The following is a 25,133-nucleotide window of genomic DNA, read 5'->3' as shown; positions in this document are numbered from 1 at the left end:
ACCGATAAAGAGGGAAAGAGAATCAAGACAGAAAGAGAGAGAGAGAGATTAAAGGAAAAAAAAATAATTATTGCAAATTATAGCGAGTCATCCTTATAAGATAATAATAATAATAATAATGATAATAGAAAAAATAAAGTAAAGACAAATAGGTTGAGAATGATGAGTAACTATAGCGGAAAGATAAATAGGTATGTTCTTCATATCTATGGGAATGGCATTTTTACGAGGATGAAGGAGAAAAGAAAGGTTCGTCGAAGCGACGAAATTGGATTTCATGGCTGGACGAACGTCCCTTTCGCGGCTCGGTAAGCAACACCTGGCGACGTTCGTTTCGACGATAACGATAAACCCAAGAAGGGCAACTTTCTTCCATAAGGAATTTCAAAATCGCTCGGGGAGAATTCGTGTATCGATTGAACGATGCCTCCTATCGAAAAAGAGAGAGTGTGTGTGAGAGAGAGAGAGAGAGAAAATATATATATATATATATATATATATATATATATATATATATATAGGGTGTTTCAGATTTGAATCTAATGTAAAACAAACTTTGCCGACACGTACGGTAGGCCATTTTGAAGATACTTGTAAATTAGTGTAAAAAAGTATAAATCGATACTAAAAAATATATAGGATATTCCGAATTTGAACATAATGTAAAAAAAAACTTTTCAAAATGTTTGATAGGCCATTGTGGAGATACTTGTTGTAAATTAGTGTAAAAAAACTCGTTTAAAATAAACGATTATCATTTAAAATTTAGATAACTTTAATATAATATCTGATAACCCGTGGTTTATGGTATTAATTATTTTGTTTCACACTTCAAAAACTCTGACGAATCGCGACCTATAGGGTATATAGAAAAGTTTTCATTGATTTCTCAAAAATCAAATTTCCATTTTTCAAATCCAAATTTAAATTATGAAAGATTCTACATACAGGATGTTACCACCCCGTTTTGAGAATAAAAATAAGAGAAAAATATATACTGCATTAAAAAGTTTTAACAAAAATATGAATTTACAACGGGGATTGGTATTTGTTCGATATAATACGAAAAAAAGGTTTTAATGATATTTTTTTTATACAGGTTAGTTACATTTCAAACTTTTATTCGCTTTTATAACTGAATAGAAAATCCTTATCGATATTTTAATTTAGTAACTGGAACATTTCCGTTAATAAAAAAAATACTTGTACAGGAAATGTTGATATACAAGCGTAGTATAATTTTCTAATATTTACAGTAGTTAATATGTACCACATTACAACGTTCTTCTGTATAACTGGATTTTTAATAATAAATGTAGCTAGTGCAAATAAATTTGATTAAATACTACGAATCTGTTCTTAAAATATATGCGTGTTAGTAGTTATGGTTATAACTGGATAAAGTTCAAAAAAAAAAACGAAAAAAGTACTTTTACAATTGAAAAAATAGGAATAATTATAATATACGAAATAAACGTTATTTACTTATTATTAGTCCATTTTTATAATTACCGAGATATTATAATACGTAATAGGAATGATAATTAAAAAGACATTTAATTACTTGTTATACTATTATATTGAATAAAAAGCCATTGTTTCTTTGTAAACTTTAAACAAATTACTATTTAGCCTATGTATGATATATTTTTCGTTCGTATTCATTCGTAGTAAAATGTTTGCATTTTTATGTTAAAACAATATGAGAACACCCTGTAGGTATTTATATATGTAAGAGTAGCTATGTATATTGCATTTGGAAAGAGGTCCTCCACCTCGATTTTCGATATTTTACAATACCCGAGATATTCCTTGGTGAAGGCTTTCTCGAAATATTATTTGCATCCTTTTCGATTTTCTAGTCTCGAGCTTTTATTCTTTTCATCCTCATACACACTATTTTCTCTCTTTCTCTCTCTTGCTATATCTTTTCTAACATTTGTACACATGAAGAAAAGAGAGAGGGAGAGAGAAAGAGAAAGAAAAAGAGAGAAAAGAGGTGGGATCAAACCAATCTGCTTTGAAAATCTTCAAAGGAAATCCTGTAAAAGTGAACACTCTACCGAGACATTCAACAAAGTCAAATTGAAATCTTCCAAGTAGATTTAATAAAACCAAGACGATTGTAAATTCTTATCTTGTAATTGTATATAACTTAGTTTACAATTTTACAATATCTAGATTCCAGGAGAATATAACAATGAAAAATGATGTTGTTGTGTAATGAAAAGTGTATTGATGAAAATTCATTATAATTAAACAACTTTTCATGATAATAAAATTCGAAAAATTCTATAATAATAATCGTCTCTTTAATATTGAAAAAGTTTAACGAATAAGTATTCAAAAGAAGAAAAGTTAAAGAAAATATTTATTTAACTCTTTTTTTTAATTTAATTAAATTGATATGATTAATTTTAAAATAAAACTAAACCCTAATAAGCTTCTTTTCCTTCGAGAAACTACATCTACATTACATTTAAACACTTCTATGCTACATGAGATATTATTAATTGAATATATATTATATTATTACTAGTTTTGCACTGCTACGTGTTGCTGTGTCTTAGTTTGATTAAATAGAAAAGAAAAAAAGAAAGTGCAAATGAATTCAAAATTATTAGCGTTTCACAAATGCTACACGATTTGAAAAATTATCTATCGTAAAATAGACAAGAAAAAAATTAATAGGAAATTAAAAATGACACAAAAATAATATCATTAAAGGATTTAAAACAAAAATATGAGAGAAAAGAAATAATAAATCAAAAGAAATTTTTATTGTTACCAGAAAACACCATGTATATGATTGGAGTATCGTCTTTCTAGCCCTTTCGCTAAGAGCGTCGGCTATAAACGACATCCGACTGACGATATATTTGTACGAGCCTTGGTTATAAAATTTGACAGCGTGATACCGTTTGTCTATCAGGCCCGCGATATTTTTGTTGTTAGGCATATTCAACATCGATGGCATTTGGTTTATTTTTTCATTTGTTTTTAATTTATTTTGAACAAATGTAATATAAACAAGAATCGGTTTCGTGACGAGGCTTGCCGTACTGAAAAGGTTAGAGATTTACATTCAGACTGAAACGTTGTCCCCTATTAACCCTTAACGCTCCTAGTGTGCCTCTCAGGCACCACCGATGTACGGCGCTTTATTCCAATTATGGAAAAAGTTGGAGTTGCCGGTAGATAAACACAAATTACCGTCAGAGCGTTAAGGTTAAAATACTTTTATTAAATGTTGTCTCCTTATCCCCTTCGCTGAATATTGCCCCATCCCTTCACTGACAATACCCCCACCTCTTTAATAATTCTTCCCCTACCCCTTCACTGACCAATTCCCCACCACTTGTATCTACGACATGTCCCTTCCCCTATCACTTCCGTTCACCCTTTCATCGACACTTCCAGCACCAATGGGATTCCTCACAAATTCCTCGGGGATCCCCACAATTTCCCCAGGAATCCCCATGGGATTCCCCACCAATTCCCCGGGAATCCTCAGGGATTCTCCATCAATTCTCCGAGGATCCCCAGAGGTTCCCCACAATTTCCCCAGGGTATCACATGGGGATCCCGCTTTCACGCTTCCCGCTTCCATCCCGCTTATCCCGGACAAGCAAAAATTGTGCTTATGTATAAAATAAACTTTAATTTTTAAATTGATGAAATTTATTCTAATATAAAACTTCGTGTTATTTTATCAAATATAACAAGTTTGCTGTTAAAGACAGAAGTATGATGAAAGACATAAAAAAAAGGTTTATACTTATTGTGATAACTTGAATCAACGAACCATAAATGTAAGATAAATGTTCGTTTTTGAACGAGTCAATTTTTAATAAACAGTACTACATAACGAATAAAATTCGTAAATATTCCTTTTTCTTTTCTTTCGTTGCTTTTCTTTTGCACCCTCTTAATCTGTTTTTTCTTTTTGTTATTTCTTTGTTTTTTTTTTTTTCAACGACGATCGATGCCACTCGTGAAATCGAGGAGTGTGAAAATATGGAAAAAAAGCAAAAGAGAGAGGTCGAATATTTTATCGAGCTTTAGCTTCGTTCTCTTTAAAAATGCCAGCACGAACTATCGATAACTCATTTATCGCTGTTTTAAGAAACCCCCTTGAGAATCTTTAATACACTTGGATAGTCGTCGTCGTCGTGTTACCCTTAACTCGGTGTGTCCTTCTTGATGGATCGTTCTTACGTCAGAATATATATGTATATATATATGTACGGTGTATATCCCCCCACAAGTTAACTTTATCATTTGAAATATTTCCTTCATTTCTGATTTTATGACTCAAAAAAAAGTCGGCGTTAGGAACGAAGATATACCATTTGTAAAAAGTCACGTTTATAGGATGAAAATAATTTTTCCTATTTGAAGCCATTTTTTTTCTTTTTCAAATGAGATTTAAAGGTCGTAAAAAAAAAGAAAAAAAAAAGAAAAAGTAATGAAAATTCGACGATATTTTCTACGTGAATTAATTTTTCTCGTGTTATTCTAAATAAGAAAAAAAAAGTAAAAATTATAAAAATATGATTTTACGATGTGTTATAATAATTATATTATACAATAAAAATGGATAAATTAATTAAACGATATCTAATATAATTTTGTATAAAGCCTTAAAGACTTATTTGTATTTTATTGTACATATATAGGATGTTCCAATAAATTTTAATTTTGAGAATAAAAGATCGCATCCCGAGGACATTTCATTATAAACGTTTGAATGCATTTTAATGCCAGCTAAAATCTGCGAGGGAAATAAAACCGGTGATGCTTGAAGGCTTCGAGAGAAAAAAAAATTGTCTCCCGGTAGAGGAACATTTTTTTTCAATATATTTATCGTTTGATGCTATTTAAATTGCACATAAATAATATATCAAATTTTCACGAAAAATTAGTGTCGATTTAAAAAAAAATATTAAGCATATATTCGATATATCTTATCTCTATAACATTCCCCTGTCACAGTGTTTGTTATTCTTATTCTCCGAAACGACTTGACCGATTTATATGAAATTTTTTGTGTATATTCGGTAGGTATGAGAATAGTTTTTCGTATATTTCTTATACCCCTGAGTGATAAGGGTGACCCACCATAATTATTTTTCCTTTAAAAGGATATTAAGAAAAAAGAGAAAAAAAGACAAATGATATTTGCCTATATTCAGACAATGTAAAATTATATGATGTGAAGTAAGTGGTGATTTTATGTTACCGCTCATGCGCAGTTGGTTCGATATTGAGAAAAAAGAGAAAAAGAAGACAAATGTTATGTGCGTAGATTCAGATCTATCTATATATTTATTAGCTACAGCAACGCGTGGCCGGGGCACCCCTAGTATATATATATATATAAATAAAAATAATTCTTCATAAAATTTTAATAAAATTGTTACGAATTTTCTGATCAACAAAATAATATTTATTAACACTATAAGCGAGGGAAATATATCAATCTCTATTTTTTTTATAGACGTGAACACCCTGTATACACAGAATTTTAGAATATACAATGTAGAAACGACTCATCACTATTTGTAGCTTTTTATTTATATTATGGTAGACATAACATTTTCGAAAGAGTACGTTTTACTTCTTAAGGTTTACTTAATTACCTTATCTACATATATATACACATACACATATACGTATATGTTATACATATATTTATAAGCACGAGAATATTCGTTCTTACATCAGAGTGTACCGAATGGAATAGAAATTATGTTATACTTCGTAGAAAGTCGAGGAAACATATAACACGACGATGACGTTTACGCGAGTATTTGACTAACATATTTAAATGTAAATTCACGAGAAAATGTGAATAAATATGAATGTGCGATCTCCGAAAGAGAGTAACTTTTATGCAATACTGATTTTTTATTTGTGCAATTTTTACGAAATTAGAACAGACAACGATGAATGATATATCCGGATTATTTATAAATGGATTTCTATAATACACACATGCACACATACAATTTTTTTCTTTTTTTTTTTTAAACACATCTTCATTCCTCATTGACGTTATTTTCCATTTAATTAATTATACGGCGTTTTATAATTTCCCATATCAGATAGGTTATTTAATTCTTTCACTGTTTTCTTTCTTTCTTTTTAATGCCTTTCATCCTTTTATAATTTTTGTTTAAAACAATAATAAACAATGCTGTCATCGAACGGAAATAAAATGGGAAATGAACCGATTGATCAAACATTAAATTTTGTTTCTCTCTCTCTCTCATTTTCCGTTTCTGTCTGCTAGAATTATTTCCATGACGACTCGATTTATTTCTCTTTAATCTTTTATATATATTTTATACACGCACTATATATATATTTCATAAAAAAGGAGAGAAAATTTCGTCGCGGTTGTTACGGTTCCTTGACTTTTCACGCTCGATTCTTTTCTTATGCTGTTAAATACGAACAATTTGTTAGGGGTGTAGAGGAGGAGGTGTAAGGGGGGATCAGTCTAGCTCAGCAAACTCCAAGATGGTGATATTTGTCAAGCTCTAGCAAAGACGTCGTCTTTTTATACTTGACAAAGAGAGAAATAACGATAGAATGAGAATAAGAGAATGATGGGAGTGAGAGAAAAAAAAAGAGAGAAAGAAATAGAAAGAGAAAATGTGGGAGAAAGTAGAAACTGCACTTAAGCTCATAAGGTTTCATTATGTTCTATCCTTTTTCAACGTATCCTTGGCAGTGTTATAAAAAAAAAAAGAAAAAAGATTATGTTTAAACCTACTCTCTCTTTCTTTCTCTCTCTAACACACATATACACTTTTTTCATCTTTCGAAAGATGGATAGACCACTTTCCTCTAACTGTCCACCTGGAACCATTCCGTTCTCACCACGAGAAACGCGAAAGAGGGTTTTTCAAGATCTAAAACGTCAGCGAAATTTTCTTCCGTCACGTGGCATGGGCTCTTACAAAAATAAGCACTTTTCTCTTTATTTCTATTTTATTATATTTAATAGTTTAAATCTTTCTCGATCTTTCTTCTTCAATAAGGAAAAATAATCCTAAAAAGGGAAATTGAATTTTTTTCAAGAAACTCAAAACCTATTCTTTTAAATCTACATATAAATATATTATTAATATTATTAAATCTATTTAATGACATTGGTTTAATAATATAATATCGAAAATTATGATTACAAAAAGATTTCAATGCACTATTGGTCAATTTTTTCAAGTAAATGCAATGAAAAATTTATTTAAATTTCTTTGGTCGTTTAAATAATTTACAAACAGTGTATTGTTTTAAATTAGAATAATTTCTTACAAACAAACACCCTATGCATCTATAATGGTGAAGTTTTTGATAATTACAATAAAGTTGCAAATGATCTAGATAATCGATTTTTAAGAACAAAATTTTTTGCAGGAACTCAGCAGTTGCATAGCGTTATACCAAGCAATGATGGGGGTTTTTTTTGTAAGAAATTATTCTAATTTAGAAACAATATACAATTTGTAAATTATTTAAGCGACCCAGAAAATTTAAAAAAAAAAGTCTAAATTGAAAATTCATAATTTTTTATGGGTTGGGCAAAAAAAACCTTTTTGATGAAGTTGGAAATTATAAAAAAGTTTCAGCAAAATCGAAAAGAGTCAGGGTCAAAAGTGGTCGATTTGACGTGGGAGAAAGTAGAAACTGCACTTATACTTACTTTTATATATATATACATATATACAAAAAAAATATATTTCTGTTAAGTGAGTAAACAAAAAAAAACATGTATCAAATCAGGATTTTTAATTTGTCCGAACGAAAGGAATATGTTTGCAAAAATTAATCATTAGACAACTTATAAACATAAATAATAAACTAAACTTATAGCTTATAATGTTAGTTGCATTGCATATAATAATCTATTAAAACTATTTCAAAATTATTAAAATTATTAAAAAAAATCATAAGCAAAAACAATCGTAAATATAAATTATATGTTAAATTATTAATTCAGTTATTATCAAAATCTGACTCTTATACTCTTTTGTTCGTTTGTACCAAATTATTATTATTATTATTATATTATTCGAACACTTCCGTTGCTGATCAAAGAAGACAGGATTTACTTTGAAAGAGAGATCATGAGAAATAAGAAAATGAAAGGAAGATGTGCAGGAGAAGAGTACCAAGGAACAAAAGGTTTGGATTAGAGCGGAAGGAGAAACGAGAGCGAAGGATCAGGATATGTCTTGGGTCACGAGCTTCTCTCTCTCTCCCTCTCTCTCTTTTTCTTTTTCTTTTTCCCTTTGCTTGTCCTTTCATCCTTCTTTTTCTATCCTTTTGTTGTTCGGTGCGATTACTGTGCTGAGATAGCTTGCTTTAACTGACTGAACCAAGAACCAACGAAGAGATAAACAGAGAAAGAGAGAGAGAGAGAGAAAGTGAAAGAGAAAGAGAATAAAAGAGATGTAGCCGTAAAAAGGAGAGAGAGAGAAAGAGAGAGAGAGCACGAAAACGAGAAGGAAAGAGTCATGGGTGGTCCATCAGACTTCTCATATTCTAAGCGAAGCTGGTCGAGTCAGGATTAAACGAGATCGACGATATTCGAACTCACGAGAGGTGAATAATATCTACATATATATATGTATGCATGGATATATATAGGGTGAGTCGATAATTAACTGTTCAATGAAATAATAATTCAGCATTAAACCTACTAAACGCAGTCAATTTGATCGTAACTGCTAGTAATTCGTAAAAATGTACTAATTTGTAAAAAAATTCAATAAAAATATAGAAAATTTTATATTAATCATTTTTAAATAAAATTTTTAATTATCCGATTTCAGTGAACGTTACAAAAATCGTTTAACAAATTATCCGAACTCTCTAGCAAATTATTTGCTTGATAACATTAATTTAGTACGTTGACTAATAAGGTTCTATCCTTTTGATTTAAAGATAAGATTCGACTAATTAATAATTGTGTTATGCTAATAGAGTGATATATATGTTTACACTTATCATTGTAATGTATCATGCTCGTGTTAATGCATCACGTCAGTAAAAATTACTTTTAATTCTCAGCTGAGAATTGATTGTATATTCTTCTATTAATAAAAAAAAAAAACTATCCAATTGGCTAAAATCTTATTCTATATGTAAGATAAATGTTTTTCTTTATTTAAAGTTCTCTCTCATTTGATTCCGTTCATGATAGTAATAAGTATACACGAAGTGTTGGTAAGTTTAATTAATAATAGAGATATAATTTAAAAATTATCTTGAAATTATAGCAGACAGAAATTTGTAATAATCATTTTTCAATATCATTTTCTTTTTATATGCTCCATTGGTATTATTTTTTTTTCGCAATTTATTTGACGCGAGACATTTATATTTAAAATACATTTTTTTTCTTTTTACAAAATGATTAAAAAGGTATTGAATCGTCTGACAGATATTAAGAAGGTATTTAAACGAAAAATTGAAATCTTCCTTTTCAACATGAGATTAAAAAGAAACAAATTTCCGATTGGAATTATCGATCGAGTATAAAAGTCGCAGGAAAATGTATTTCCAAGACACTGATTTGATTTTTATTTCTGTTAATTTGATCTTCGCTTTTTAAGACAATGATTAATTCAAAAAAAAAAAAATAAATGAATTTAAGAATGTATTAAATATTCCGTTCGTTTTAATGTTATTAAAATTTTAAATAGATAATTTTAATCGAATTTGTGTTAATTTGTTAATTATAATATCGAATGTAAAAAATTTTAATATCCTAAATTTATAATAATCATGAAAAAAACCATACCTGATTAATCTATGCTTTCTATGCTATGAATCTATGCTTTCCGTTTGAATGGTGATGATATAAAAATCGTTGTTTATAATATTCGGTTACTGTTATATTAACGTCATACTCACAACTCGACTGTCAGAGACAGACTAAATGTAAGAAAAATAAAGTCGTAGTATTCAAGACGAAATGTAAACATTTACAAAGAACAATGAACACGAATACGCAAGCTCTAAGAAATGTTTTTAACTGATAAATAATCGAAGACATTTAATAATAGTTCAGTGTACGAATACTGTATAAAATTAAAAAATACGATTTTTTCTATAACAATGAGACCTCTGAAAAAAAATGTTATTTATTTATTTATTTTTGCTGTATAGGAGAAATTTATTGTAAATGTATTAAATTCCGAAAATCAAAAATTAAACAATAAAAGTAAATGCAAATGTGGGCATAATTATGAAAGTGGTCTAAGTTCAAATTAAATTTATAAAAATGATTTTTATCAGTTATTTCAAACCACGTATTTTTAAACTAAATAAATTCAATATAATTTTTACGATATGGTCAAAAACGAATCGTCAGATAGTGTTTGTTATTTAAGTATTATATAGAATACATTTAACGTTCAAATGTAATTTTTTAAATATCTTAAAACAAAAGAAATATGACTTAAAATTAGACCACTTTTATAATTATGGGTAAAAATAACAATTGGTAGAAAAATATCTTTCCAATCAATAGAAATAGACATAGGATGATGATTATTTAACGAATCGCACGATGTCTCGTGGTTCACAGCATCACGAATTCCGATGAAAGGAACCGAAATGTAAGCCGTATGCATAATAGTACGGGGATTCGGTGCGTTTAACACGAATAGTGTTCCGATTTTAATGCGATCAGCGAAATCTGTATGTTGTACTAACACGTGAAACATATCAACATAATGTAGATATACATATGCAGATACACGCATTATGCATATATATATGTATGAAAATATGTATATAGAGATTATAGGGTATTACACGAACTTAATTCATCTATGCTTAGTATACTATCATGTGGGACATGCAAGAATCAAAGTGTTAATTTAACGGTTTACATTGTCATATCTTTCTGTTAATAAATAAATCATTGAAAAGTTTAACGCGGATTTACGATTTTTACGTTAATACAAAATAATAATTAAATTCGCGTTTAATTGATTTGCAGAATAGGGAGTGGGGAAACAAAATAAAAGATAAATATAATAATAAATAAACGAAATGATATTTACGAAGTTTTACTAATTTCACTAAAAAAGAAAGAAAATTATTTTTAATAAATTTATAAACAATTTCTCCTTATCATTATATTAAAAATATATTTATTAATAAAACAAGTTAAACAAAATGTAATTTATTATTACATTTATATATGTATAAAACAATGTTATTTATACAAGATAAATAATTTCTACATCCTATATAAATATATTCCAATCAATAACTATATTCTAGATAAATTATGCAAGAAATAATACACGCGAACACATTACCATCATCATCATCTTTAATATTAACCCCCGTTAACCGTAATATAATATTATATACTAAAAGTTATAAATAAAAATAAAAATAAAAAAAAGTTGATCGTAATAGTTTCGTTCGACCTTTTCTAGATTCGAATGACCCATGAATATTCTTTTTTTTATACATTATTTTTCAAAGGACAGTATACTTAATAATGTTTTCAAAATAAAAATGCTTGACTATAAAGTTGTTGTAAACACGTTGTAGAGGAGTCACAACTGTGCGAAAAGGATAAGAAAAGGGGAGCACGAAGCGGTTCTCGAAAAAGGAGCGACTGCTTGAGTAAATCGAAAGAAAGAGAAAGAAAGAAAGAGAAAGAGAAAGAGAGAGAGAGAGAGAGAGAGAGAGAGAGAGAGAGAGAGAGATAGGAGAGGTATCATTAGAGTAATGACGAACCACGGAAAGATTCCCGCGTGTTTCTTGCTTCAAACTTTTGCTTCTCTTTTCTTCTTCTTTGTTTGTTTCTTTCTTTCTTTCAAGTTGGTTCTCATTCTCATCGGTAAGAAATCGCTTTTCTATCTCTGTTCGTTTCTTTATCTATCCGTCCTTTATCATCTATCCTATCCTTTACATTTTCTCTCTCAATCCGTCCTTTTTCTTTCTCGTGTTTTGCCACCGTAGCACAAGTTTGTCCTCTCGTGGCATTATTACGCGTATAATGGTTCGCGTTGCAACCGGCAAAAAGGCTAATCGTTTGCGTCGGACCCTAAGAGCGTGTGTTTCGTTCGAATCCTTGACTTTAAGGATGAGATTCTCCAGAGGTAAAGAAGAATCGAAACGATTTGTTTCCCTTCGAGGAACGACGACGACCGCCATCGAAGAGGTCTCTTTGTTTATTTGTTTGTTTGTTTATTTGTTTACTCGCTTGTTCCTTTCTTTATCAGATTAACCCTTTGAGTTGTGTGAATGCATATATGCGTTTGGTAAAAGTTGGTAGAGTGATTCACAAAAGTATTTGAACACTCACCATGAAATAATTTAATAATTATAATATAGTATATTATATACTGCACTTACCTATATATAATTAAACATTAAATAGAGGTATGACTTTCTAGATTATATAAGTAAAGTTTCAAGAAAATTGAAATATATATACATATATACAATGGTAATGATTACAAGATGATGATAATTATAATACTCGAAGTATGAAGAATTCCATATCATCAAGTGTTACAGAAATAAAATAAAGAGTATGCATAAGAGTTTATAATATGTTATTCGTGTCAAAGGTGGTCCTACTAAATATTAAAAACTTAAAAGTTATCTATTAGGTCGAGTCATAAATAACTTCCGTTTTTTATGAGACAAAGAATGGCGTTTCTGCGACTGATAAGTGCAAGAGACACCTTTCATGGAGTTTTTTTTTACACTCTTTGCAATTGTTGAACGTATCTATTGGATTTTGCTCCAATATTACCTTTAAAAGGTTCATCAAAATCGGAAATACGTCCTGCACTCGGTTCATCTTTTAAGATCGTATCTCCAGAACGGAATTTTACAAACCAATTTCTGATTGCCCTATCAGTTATCAGTCCTGCACTGTATACGATGCATATTTTTTCAGTTGCCACTTTAGTGATATTGCCTTGTTTCAATTCCTAAAACATTACATGTCGAATATGCACTTTTTACTATCCATTTCAGTGGTTAAGAAAAACGGTTAAATGTAACATTGACTGCATAAAAAATTTGACAGAAGACTAACTGAATCCTCATCTATATAGTGATATTGAACATCCGTTTGTTTCGGTGACTTATAGTAGGTAAATACGAAAAATAGATTCTACATAGCCGCATCTGAAGTTACTTATGACTCGACCTAATATATACTTTTTTGGTTTCAACAACCTTTACTTTTATAAGAAATAAATTATAACTATTGTATTATATATTTCGATTTGTTTTAAACTTTATAAATATAATCTAAAGAGTTATACTTTTATCAATGGTATGTAAGTGTTGTATAATATATTTATTATTATTAATAAAGTATTAGGTTGGTGCATATGAAATGTCGGATTCTTTTTACGTGCAAACGTTTCCCTTCCTGTTTTCGTTATGCTTTGGTTTTTGGCATAACCTCGTTTATAGTCGTACTGTCCATCTCCAGAGTCACATTTTAACAAAGGAGATTTTCTAAAAAGTGATCCCTTTTGTTATTTGTTTTGAATTTTGTACCGATATGAATTCCACCGAAATTCGTGTCATTTTCTTGTATGAGTATAAACTTAGTAATAATGCTGCAAAAACTGCACGCAACATAAACCAGGCGTTGTGAGAGAATACTAATAACGATCGAAAAGTGCAGCGTTGGTTTGAAAAATTTCGGTCCGGTGATTTTTCCCTACAAAACGAACCGCGAGGAAGACCCAAAACGACCGTGAAAAATGATAATCTGAAGGCATTGGTGGAAGCGAATCCAACTATATCCACGAGGGAACTTGCTACTAGGATGGAAGTTAACCATACAACGATATTGCGACATTTTTCTGAAATTGGCAAGGTGTAAATCCGACATTTCATATGCACCAACCTAATATTTTACAGCAAGTGTTCATGGCAATGTAGTATTGGTTTGCGTATTGATTGTTGTTTTGAGTCTTGTCATATGAAAATATATATTAAGAAACTTAAAATATTAATGAAAATGAATGAAAATAGTCAAACTAATAATAAATTATTCCGTCCCTACAAAACACTTTATTTAAAAGTATTCAGCACTGTAAGGGTTAACAAGAACAATTGTATTTATTATACATACAAATTTTATTTACCGATTAAAACGATTCAATTAGATTTTGAAAAATTTACCAAAAGTTTCTTCATTCTGTCGTTCTTTCTTTTTTTTTTTATAATAAAAATGTTGACTGTAATTTTGATCGTTACTTATATAACCAAGGATGAAGACAAGACAGAAATTAATTTATTTTAACTTATAGAATTTTTGTATAATTGTATCAGTATTTGTAATCAATAGTTAACTTTATATATATATATATATATATATATATATATATATATATATATATATATAATATAAATTTACTTAATAATTATATTGAATATCTATCTATAATATGGGACCAGAAGAAATTTTATACATTTTATGTTTTGATACTTTAATACGATTGTATACTTTAATAATTGCACAAGTTAATTTTATGTGCCAATACGAGTATGTCTGAGGTAGAGGGGGGCTCAATAATTTGTTCATAATCATTCGATTACATTAACAAATATTTTCTATCGTTGAGTTAGTTTCCATCAGATTTTAATTGAGTAAATTTTACGTTGATGAAAAACAAGAGGGGGATGAAAAAACAAAAAGAGAGAAAATAAGTCAAAATAAAAAATAGTCCATCATCTTCCGGTGGTTGAAATTTTGCGTAACAACGTAAAACTTCTGCCCGAGAAGTTTCAGTATAATTTAGCGAGTTTTTAAATAAATTTTCTATCTTTCAACTCTCTCTCTTTCTCTCTCTCTCTCGCACAGTCCGAGCATTCTCGATCTCTGACCTCATTGGATCGACAACTTCTTTCCTTCTCTCCCTTTTTGTACATTTTTTTTCCTTTCCTTTTTTTTTTTTATTCATTTTTATTTTTATTTTCGTAACTCTCTCCAACTGTGTGTCTGTGTGTGAGTGAGTAAGAGGGAGGAAGAGAGAAAGAAAGAAAAACTCTAGCATTGTCCGCAACTTTTTTCCCACGAAAGCTTAAAAACAATCGAGAGAAAGGGATGCGAAAATTCGCAAGATATTTTCACATTGTTCTTTTTATAAGTAAGTAGAAAAAGAGATATTTCTTTATTTTTTTCCTCCCTCCACCCTCCCTATTCACGAATTTATTAACGTTACTTTTTATCAACAATAGAAGAAGTTTATTCAAATTGGAAATATTACAAAATTCGAACGAGGTTGAATTTTCTTAATTAATAAAATCGTTACATCCCCACCCTCTTCTTAGTTGTATTCCAATGAATTGATTTCAAATGAATAAATTAAACCAACAAAATGAATAAACTTTTATCTTTAATTCCTTCACGTATTAAAGTCGTATCTAACGTTTTACCTTAATTAGTATAATAGTTAGATATGTTGCGGACGTGTAGTAGCATCTCTCTCACCAAATGTTGTACACGTAGAAATTAGACTTTACATCGGTGGTGGAACCGATCTTCTCGTAACGTACCCTTATATAACAGTCAGTCCATGTCATCAACAGAACTCTCGTGTTTAATGTTTACGACAGTGACGTAAGAGGCATCAAACACGTGCGTAATACACACAAAATTACGCTATCACCACGCAACAGTATCTATGAATATTTATTTCCTTCTCTCATTAACAATTACAATTATAAACATTATTCTATTATCCTTGAATTAATTTTTTCCATAAATTTCTTAGAAGTTTCTCTTTGTTTTTTTTATTTTTTTTTTTTTATATAATATCTATTAATAACATTAGAAATTCTTTTTCCTTGTTCTTCGTGCAGTTAAAAAATAATAAATTTTACATTTGAAAAAAATATTACTTTACACGTTCAAAGCCATGCAAATTCTTAGAGAAATTCTCGTCAGGCCACAGGCGTTACTTTGTATTGAAAAAAATTGTTGAACGTGTCAGTCACCCATGACGGACGCGGCCTAAATGGAAAGTCTAGTGTCAGCCACCGATGACTGACGTGGCGCTCAACGTGTTAACAATTGTCAAAATTATAATAATTTATTCTTTTGAAATTGATATTTGTAATAAAAAAAAAAAAAGAAGAAAATTATAATATAAAGATACAAAAAAAGAAATAATATAAAAAAATGAACGATGACAAAAAAATAATACTAAAAAGTAGTAGAAGTATATAAACTGAAACGTCTATGAAACGATATCTTTACTGCAAGAAGGAGCTTATAAACCGTTCGAAAGCGTTCACGATTGGAGTTGGAAACTCGTTGGAAGCTGAGGTAGGCAAGCTTGGTTGCAATGAAGAGAGACAGAGATACATAGATACATAAATACATGGATAGAGAATACATATATAGATAGAAAGAGAGAGAGAGAGAGAGAGAGAGAGAGAGAGAGAGAGAGAGAGTATATGTATACATATACATATACATAAATATAATAGATGGATAGATAGAAATAGGTATATATATATATACCACACGCACGCTTATATAAACTCGATAGGAGTTTAGCTACTCTGAAACTTCGTGTGTCTCGGACGTATGAATTATTGCTCAGGGCATATAGAGGCAATACTGCACCTCTAAATGCCACCCCAACGTGTTCTCTTTCTCTTTCTCTTTCTCTTTCTCTCTCTTTCTTTCTCTCTTTTTCTCTTTCTCTATTCCTAGCTCGTAACTTTGCAATCTCCGTTTTCTCCTTCGTATTCTCCTACATTTTAGAGTATCGTTCCCAGTGATAGTTCCAGCTCGAACGATAGGCAAAATAAACGATTGCTATACGAGACATCTTTTCTTAGGTCTTTTACTTTCATTCTCTTTCTTTCTTTTTCCATTTCTATCTACCTATCTATATTACATATGAAGGATATGCATATATATAGTATAAATATAAATATAAATATAGAGACAAAAAGAGTTTTATTTATTTTCTCATTTGGAAATAAAATTTTGATATTATTAGAAATTATATTCACACACAAACCGTTGTTAATATTTATCAGTATTATATGATGTAAGTAAAATTTATTAATGGTAAGAGAGATTTTCACTTGTACGTTTATTATTATTCATATTTATATCCCCGTGGAATATTTTGTTAATAAAATTTAATAAATTAAAAAATATTTTTTTTTATATTTTATGAAAATATACTCCACGCTTGACTAAAATTATTTTTTTTATAAAAATTAACTCGCGTATGATAGGTAATATGTATACAAGAGTCGTGGTACAAGGTAAAACGAAAAATTTCAATTTTAGAGTTTTAGAAAAATGTTATTATTAAAGGAATTAATCGATATTCAACTTTGTTAATATTAACATTACTAAATAAGAAGAATTTTTTAGAATCCGATGATGTATAATGTATTACTGTATCAATTTTTTTTTAATTTTTTGTATCGTTTTTTTGGTTTTCGGGTTAATTAATTTGGCATGTGAGAGGTTCGTATTTAATGGGAAGGGACTTACCTTGATACCGGATACTGTGCTATCCTACCATGAGTTGGTAATGTTACGTTGCTGTTGGTTTTCGACCAGATCACGGAATTTTTGGCATCAGGTAGTCTTATTCTACCAACATAAGCTTCGCAAAATAACCTTGCAGCATCACCCAAAGGAACCAATTGCGATGCTGGTTTGTAAGTGGGTAATGGTTTCCCCAAGTATCCAACTGGCTCCTCACCTTAAAGCAAATAAAAACAGAAACAAATAGAAACATGTTTCTAGAATAACTAGGACTTATTTTCCTATTGAAATAAACGGAGAAGAGAGAAATGTTTTAAGGTAATTTGACTATTTTACTTGTGCAAATTAAATAAATACGTTTGGAAGTAAATAATACGACATTTGATTTAATTTTATTACATCTTTATCTCTCTATCCTTTCTTCCTTCCTTCTCTTTTTATCCCTTCGTCATTTTATTTATTTATTTTAACTATTATAGCAAATATCTATTTATTTAGATTTATTTTTATTAAAATTTTTATTTTTTTTTATTAATAGAAAAAAATATAATTTAATTCGCAGCCGAGAATTATAAGTAATTTATGCTGGACGTGCTATTGTAAATAAAAACAAAACGTTAAAATGATAAATGTAAACGTAATAAAATTCTATTAGCATAAAAAAATTATTAATTAGCTAAATCTTATTTCTAGTAGAATCTTTTTATCAAAATATAATCTCATGCTAAGTTCTTTTACTTTCAATTTTACGATTAAATTTTACTAGTTCGAATTGTTATGAAAAAAAAAGATTTGTTCTCTTATTTCCTAATGCAAAATTTTTTTAGAATTTTTTTTTGTAAAATCTATTTATTACGAGATATTATTATTCCTGTATCTTTTTCGTTACACCGTTATGCGTATACAGGTTGTAATTTTATTCAACACAAGGATGTTCACATTTGTGATATTTCAGTTCGAAGAATAGACTCGTTCGTTCTAATGGAATTCTGATGCGATTAACTATTTAAAAAGCCATCGAATCGATATCAGAAATGCTTTCGAAAGGGCTTAATGCAGGAGAAATGGAATTTGCGATATATAATCCATCGAAAGCGTTCAAGCGGAAATATGTGATCTTCGATTTCGTTGTATTCCAAAGCAGTTAATGAACAAAAAAAAATTGAGAAAGCGAGAGGGAAGTAAAAAGATAAATAGAAAGAGAGAGAGAGAGAGAGAGAGAGAGAGAGAGAGAGAGAAAACAAGAGATAAAACTTGTAGAAAGATTAAACACGGATGTAAAAAAGAAAGGTTGAAACCGCAAGCAAAATAACGATATAATTCATTTTTTTTTATTCTAAATCCATTTTTTATTTGAAAGATATTGAAAGAAAAAAAGAAAAAGAAGTTTTACCGTTTGTTTTGTTCTCTTGAAAATATAACGCGTCAATTATTATAACAATAGATAAAATTAAGAAAAATAGAATTGTATGATTTCAATTTTGGATGAAAATTATTTATATTATGAGATCAATCATAAGATATTATATTTAATACGATTTTGTGACTTTTAGTATATCGTCAAGTATAATATAGCATATATGAAAAAGTATGAAATACTTTTATAAAGAAATATATGTATAAATATGTATATCTATACAGTAGAACCTTGATTAACCACCGTGATAGAAAGACAAACGACAAACGTCCAATGGTGTTCAAAGGTGTTTAAAAACACCTTTTTTATATGCAAAATAAAATTGTCTTCTGTAGTGTCTTTTTATATATATACAAAAAAAAGAAACAAACATAAATATGTATATTTAAGAATATATTGTATTGGATATGTAAAATAGTATTTATATGGTCATATATTGTTAACCGTGTACATTTTTATTGCTTTAATAATTGGCCATTTTAATAGTGCTTCTATACGCAAACTTTTATTATACTGCTAAATTTTTGTTTTATTACGAGGCCATAAATTATTCTAAATACCAGTGAACTCGATTTAAAAAAATCGGTAAATTTTTCTGATACAACTTATTTTTTTTATTTTCCTCAGTATTTTCTTCCATTTTCTTACGGTAGATTCTTTTACATTAAAATCGACATCGATTTTAACAGAGTTGCACAAGTATCTATTTTTCGTAATACTTTAACATTTTATTTTTATCAAAAGTACAATTCCTTCTTCATGAGAACTTATATCAATAATAGTAGATACTATCACAGGTAATGAAAAATAAAATAGTATTTGGAAACACAAATTTGAATATATATATATTAGGGTGGGTAAAAAAAAAATGAATTTTTTTTTTCAAGTGCCACGGAAAAATGGGTTGCTAGATACCTTAAAACAATTCTCACCAAATATGAGCTTTTAATTTTAATAGGAAGATCATCCGCATCGCAGTTTTTTATTTTTTTTTCAGTCTAATAGAATAAAATTCATACTTCATTATTTATTGATTGTACAGAAAAATGTTCTAGACGAATTTTGTAGGAAATTTAATGCTCTACAAAAAAGGTATCTTATATTTTTTCCGTAAACCTCACCATTTGAATGATATTGAAGATTTAAATTTGATTATTTTAAGACAAATTTCATTTTTGTTTATGAATTTTATAACTCGACAATAAATGAGTATTATAAAGTGCGCAATACAAATTTTTGTAGGAAATTAACTGCTCTATAAAAATGGTGTCTTATGTTTTGGCGATTAAATTAAGCGTTCAAAAGATATTCAGAGACAGAAATCAGTACACATGAAAGTTTGATCATTTTTTTGACCCACCCTAATATATATATGTATCCTCGACTCGTTTCAAACATTATCAAACATTTAAAATATAAATAAGAATAATTTAATTATAATCATATAACAAATAATTTAAATGGAAGAAATTGAGTAAAAATAAATGGATAATATGAATAATTGATGAAAACGTAAAAGATATTTTTTTTGTTTAATGAATTAGATCTCAAGACAAACAAACAAAACATTTCGTATTCGACAAACGTGAATTTCAAACAGCTTAGAAATACGACACGGTTTATTGGAATATTTGATAGTACATGTGGGTGTGTATGTTTCGAAACTATTCGTGGCTAAATATCGGAATATTCGAGGGCGAACAGAGGAACCCTTCAACGTGCACGAACTTTCGCGGTTTTAACAAAGATTAAATCAGTGCCATAGAATTCGGTATCGAATTTCTCAATGTAAGAGAAGATGTATGGATTAGATTATTGAAGTTACAATTTCTCTATCTCTCATTCTCTTACTTCTTTGTCATAATTTTATGTAACATTTACATAAATCACATTTTTAATTTTAAAAGAATTACTTGATTAATAAGTAACAAAAATTGATCATTGTTAGATACAATTTATTTTCATTATCATTAGAATAACATTGAACAAAGATTATACGTAATTACAAAAAAAAAATAAACAAAAATTTTTTTTTACGTAGCTTTATTTAATGTCGCATCAATCAACAGGGATTATTAGCGACAAAACAAAAATTATTTAAAAATTTTTCATCTTTTTAATAATAACAACTTTTATATAGAAAATAAGAAAACAAAATTAAAATCTTTTTGTTTCTTTCCCTAGTAGAATCCCTATTGAATGCATGTGTATTTAATATTTTTCAATATTTTATGCTACTAGGGTTTCTTCTTATTCTTATTCTTCTTTTTTTGTCTTTCTATTAATCGTAGTAGAATTTAAGGATGCATTTTATTAAAACGTAGCACGTGGTTGGCATTTGTAGTCACGCCTACAAGAAACCCCTTGAGCGATGTTTAACCCTAAATGCTTGGTGCCAAGACACGTGCAATCCTAGCTCTTTCAATTCACAAGAGACCACACAATTACTCGTCTCCTAGTACGATTCAAACATAACAAATACATGCGTATTCATTCACGAAAGAAAGAATGCTTTTGACGATTAATTCGCATTTTTTTGTGTTTTTGTTTTTATCCTTCATTCTCTCTCTCTCTCTTTTTTTCTGTTAATTTGTCATAATTTTTGTTTAGTTTATTTTCCATTTACAATTCAAAAACAATATATATATATAATGTTTTATATATATATGAAATTTTCATTTATATATACATAGATATTAACTTTTTGCACTCGAAAGGTATATAATCTTTAATTATATAATACGTAATTTACATGGATTGCTATATATACTTCTTCAACGATAGTTTAAGCTCGTCATTTAAACTATTCGTTGCAATAGGAATATTATTTTCAAAGTTGCAGAACCAAATAAGCACGTAGCGAAGGACCAAAAAGTTTTAAGTCCAGCATGTGGAGGACTGTAATAGAATTATACTCATTATTAAGCTCATAAGTTGAGAAATGTGTGAAATCAAAATTACACACATGGAATGTATAAAAGTATTTTATATGTATTAAAAAAGTACAGTTTTCTTACGTATAGGAAAAGTTGCTGAAAAGTTCAGAACCTATTATGCAGAAGAGTGCACATTTTTGTTATGATTTTTGAAAATTTGAATTAAGATTTTTTTCAAATTTACATAGAACAAATGGAAGTAATATATAGTATATAGTAATATATATAATAAAAATGTAATCTATTTAATACATAGAGGAAGGTTGAAAAGTTTTAAGTTCGGCATGTGTAGGGTTGTAATAAAATCATCTCTAATTTAAAGAACTTAATGCTTAACAAATGTTTTTCTTGGAAGTATAAAGCTATATATATAAAAGTTTTAAACATTAAATTGTGTGTAAAATCATATTAAGATAGATAGCTGTAAGAAATTTATAAAATATGAGGAAAATCGTTTCGAGAACTTAAACGAAGTTTTCGTTTAATCTTACATTCGATTATTTTTAAAGAAGTTTATATTTAAATTTGTATAATATATACATATATGTATATATACATATTTTTCCTTTTAAAAAAATTTAGAAATAATTTAAACAAATATTCTAGAAATATCGAAATTATATTTATATATATATTTCTATATTATATATTATATATTATATTTATGTATAAATATAATAACAATTTGTCGACATACTTCGATCGAAAATTAAACACACATCCTACTAGCATATACATGTATATAATAAGTCTAAGGAACAAGTAGAAGAGGTAACATGATAGAAAATCATCGAGGCGTTCTATCTAACGGGTAGGGTGTAGAAACAACGAAGCAAAGTTCAAGAGCTTTTGACTCGATTATCGATCTTTGACACTCGTGTTACCTATATATATATATGTGTGTATGTGTTTACACATATAGATTTTAGATAGACGTTAAAGATACAAGTTCGATCGGATGTTTAATGAATGTGAGAATTTAACAGATGCAATCGTGTATGTTCTACCTTCGTGGAAACAAATCCACCGTAGTCAACTTTGAAATTAAACGGGAGAATACTTTTCACGAGAAAACACCCGTTACATCTTTTCGCATAGATTTTCAGTTCGGTCCTCATTAAATATAAATCACTACTTACGTTTATGCATGTCTATGTAAATGTATGTATATACATATGTATGCATATATATATGTATCATACATATATGTATGTATATATATGAACGTATGCATGAAAGTATATATACATGTATATACGTAAGATCGATTTTCTAACGAATCAAAGTTTTATGAACTCAACGAGAGTTTGCTACTCGACGATATTTTCAAACGGGAGGAGTACTTAATCAAGAAATATTCTTTATGAGAATAAAAGAATAAAGAACGAGAGAAAGAAAGAAAGAAAGAGAGAGAGAGAGAGAGAGAGAGAGAGGTTTATCGTAAAGTTTAAAGTAAATTTTTTAGAAAAATTTTAAAGTACATTTCTGATATATACACAGTATACTATACATGTATATAACATTATTTTTTGTATTTTTAGTTTCGTTAATCGAATTGATTTGTTGATTAATTCGTAGTAAGCAGAAATATTTGATATTAATTTTTGAACGTAAAGTAAAATTAGTTAGACTGTGGAAATAAACAAGTCGGTAAGTTTAAATTTATCCGGAAGAGTCTTTGACAATAATTTTGAAATTAGATTGATCCAATTTTCATGAATACCTTTCCTTTTTCCACCATTCCTTTCATTTTAAATCGAAATTATAATGATAAAAGCGAGAAAGACGAAGAAATAATAAAGAGATAGTAAGAAAAAGATAAATGTATAAAATTATATAATTCATTTGTCTAATTATCGAGTTTCATTTTGAAATATCTTCAGATTTACGAAAACTAAGGAAATTTGAAAATCGAATGATATTTTTAAAATGATCTTTTTTTCTTTTTTTTTGTCTATTTAAAGATAAATTTTTACTATGTTGAACTTTAATTTTGTTGAAAAATAAATTTCTGTGTCGAACGAATGGTAAAACGAGAAAATTAAAGAGAGAGAGAGAGAGAGAGAGAATGAATGAATGATAATTTGAAAAAACAGTGAAACAAAATTCCAACGGGAACAAGAAACTAAACAAAAAAATATGAAAGTCACTCTAATGGGTTTTAGTCTCATGGGGTGGAGAAGGTTAGTGGGTTGGTTATGTAAAGGCTTGCTCAACTTCGGCCCTTCTCGTCGTCGTTATTCCTATTCGTTTCACTAATTACCACGAAAAAAGTTTATCCGCTTATCTACGCGTAGTCCTTTCGCGAACAAACGACGAATTTCATATCCCGTTTTATTTTTTTTTTATTTTTATTTTTGTTTTTCTACACTCCCCTTTTACCATCCTCTTTTTCCACTTTCATTACTTTATTTTACTCATTCGTCTATTTCTTTTTTTCCATAGTGAAATATTTTTACGAATTTTTTTCACGTCTCCCTTACACAAAGTTATAAATAATTTTGTGTACTTTTGCAGAATGATTTTTGTATTATTATTATTATTATTATTATTATTGTTATTATTGTAATTCTTATTTTTGTTTAGAATTATTTTTACACTACGTGGAAGATTTTCTCCCATTCGGCTTCCGTGTAAATTAAATTTCAATTATACAAATTAAAATGATTTTATACTATTAATCGTTCGAACATTAGTGCATCAATATTGCATTACGACGAGAATTATATTGTTGGCAAATAAGAATAAAAAGAGAAAAACGTAAGAAAGAATAAAATATAAAATGAAAAAAAGAAGCAAAATTTATTTGAAAATTAGAAGTTACGGAAACACGAGGTGCATTTAAATTCTAATTACGATTTAAATTAAAATGAAGGTGGTTTACTTGGTTTGTTATACATATATATAAACCACTAAACGATTCATAATACAACGAAGAAGTAATAGTAGTTGTGTAGCAACAAAACTCTACTATAATTTTGGTGACAATGACACAGTGCGATTAAGTTAACTCATCGTTTTGCGAGTTCTTACAAAAAAACGTACTTTGAAGATCTTTCTACTCGTTCTCTCTTTATCTTAATCTTAATCTTAATCTTAATCTTTATCTTTCTTTCTTTCTTTCCAACGTAAATACGCAAGAAAATAATGGCCAGGGCAAGGAAGCTAATGCGGTAAACTTTTTAATGAGATTAATTTGGACTGCGTACTTCTAAGAAGTGATTTTCACCTCGTCGAGGTATGT

The 25,133-nt window shown here is 28.6% G+C and overlaps 1 protein-coding gene across 2 annotated transcripts in view; it reads right to left on the bottom strand.

The window, feature by feature from the left end:
* Positions 1-25,133, bottom strand: part of LOC107069133 (interleukin-1 receptor accessory protein-like 1-B) — a 182,742-nt gene that overhangs the window by 29,243 nt on the left and 128,366 nt on the right. For both annotated transcript variants that reach the window (XM_015326158.2, XM_089170516.1), the window contains one exon: positions 17,540-17,753. In XM_015326158.2, the coding sequence (XP_015181644.2) occupies positions 17,540-17,753 (214 nt within the window). The remainder of the gene's footprint in view (positions 1-17,539; positions 17,754-25,133) is intronic.

The sequence above is a fragment of the Polistes dominula genome, unplaced genomic scaffold (assembly GCF_049000335.1).
Source record: "Polistes dominula isolate Pdom_NZ unplaced genomic scaffold, Pdom_raw_medaka contig_15, whole genome shotgun sequence".
Classification (NCBI taxonomy): domain Eukaryota; kingdom Metazoa; phylum Arthropoda; class Insecta; order Hymenoptera; family Vespidae; genus Polistes; species Polistes dominula.
The sequence above is the reverse complement of the archived record's forward strand: the minus strand, read 5'-3'. Positions and strand labels throughout refer to the sequence as shown.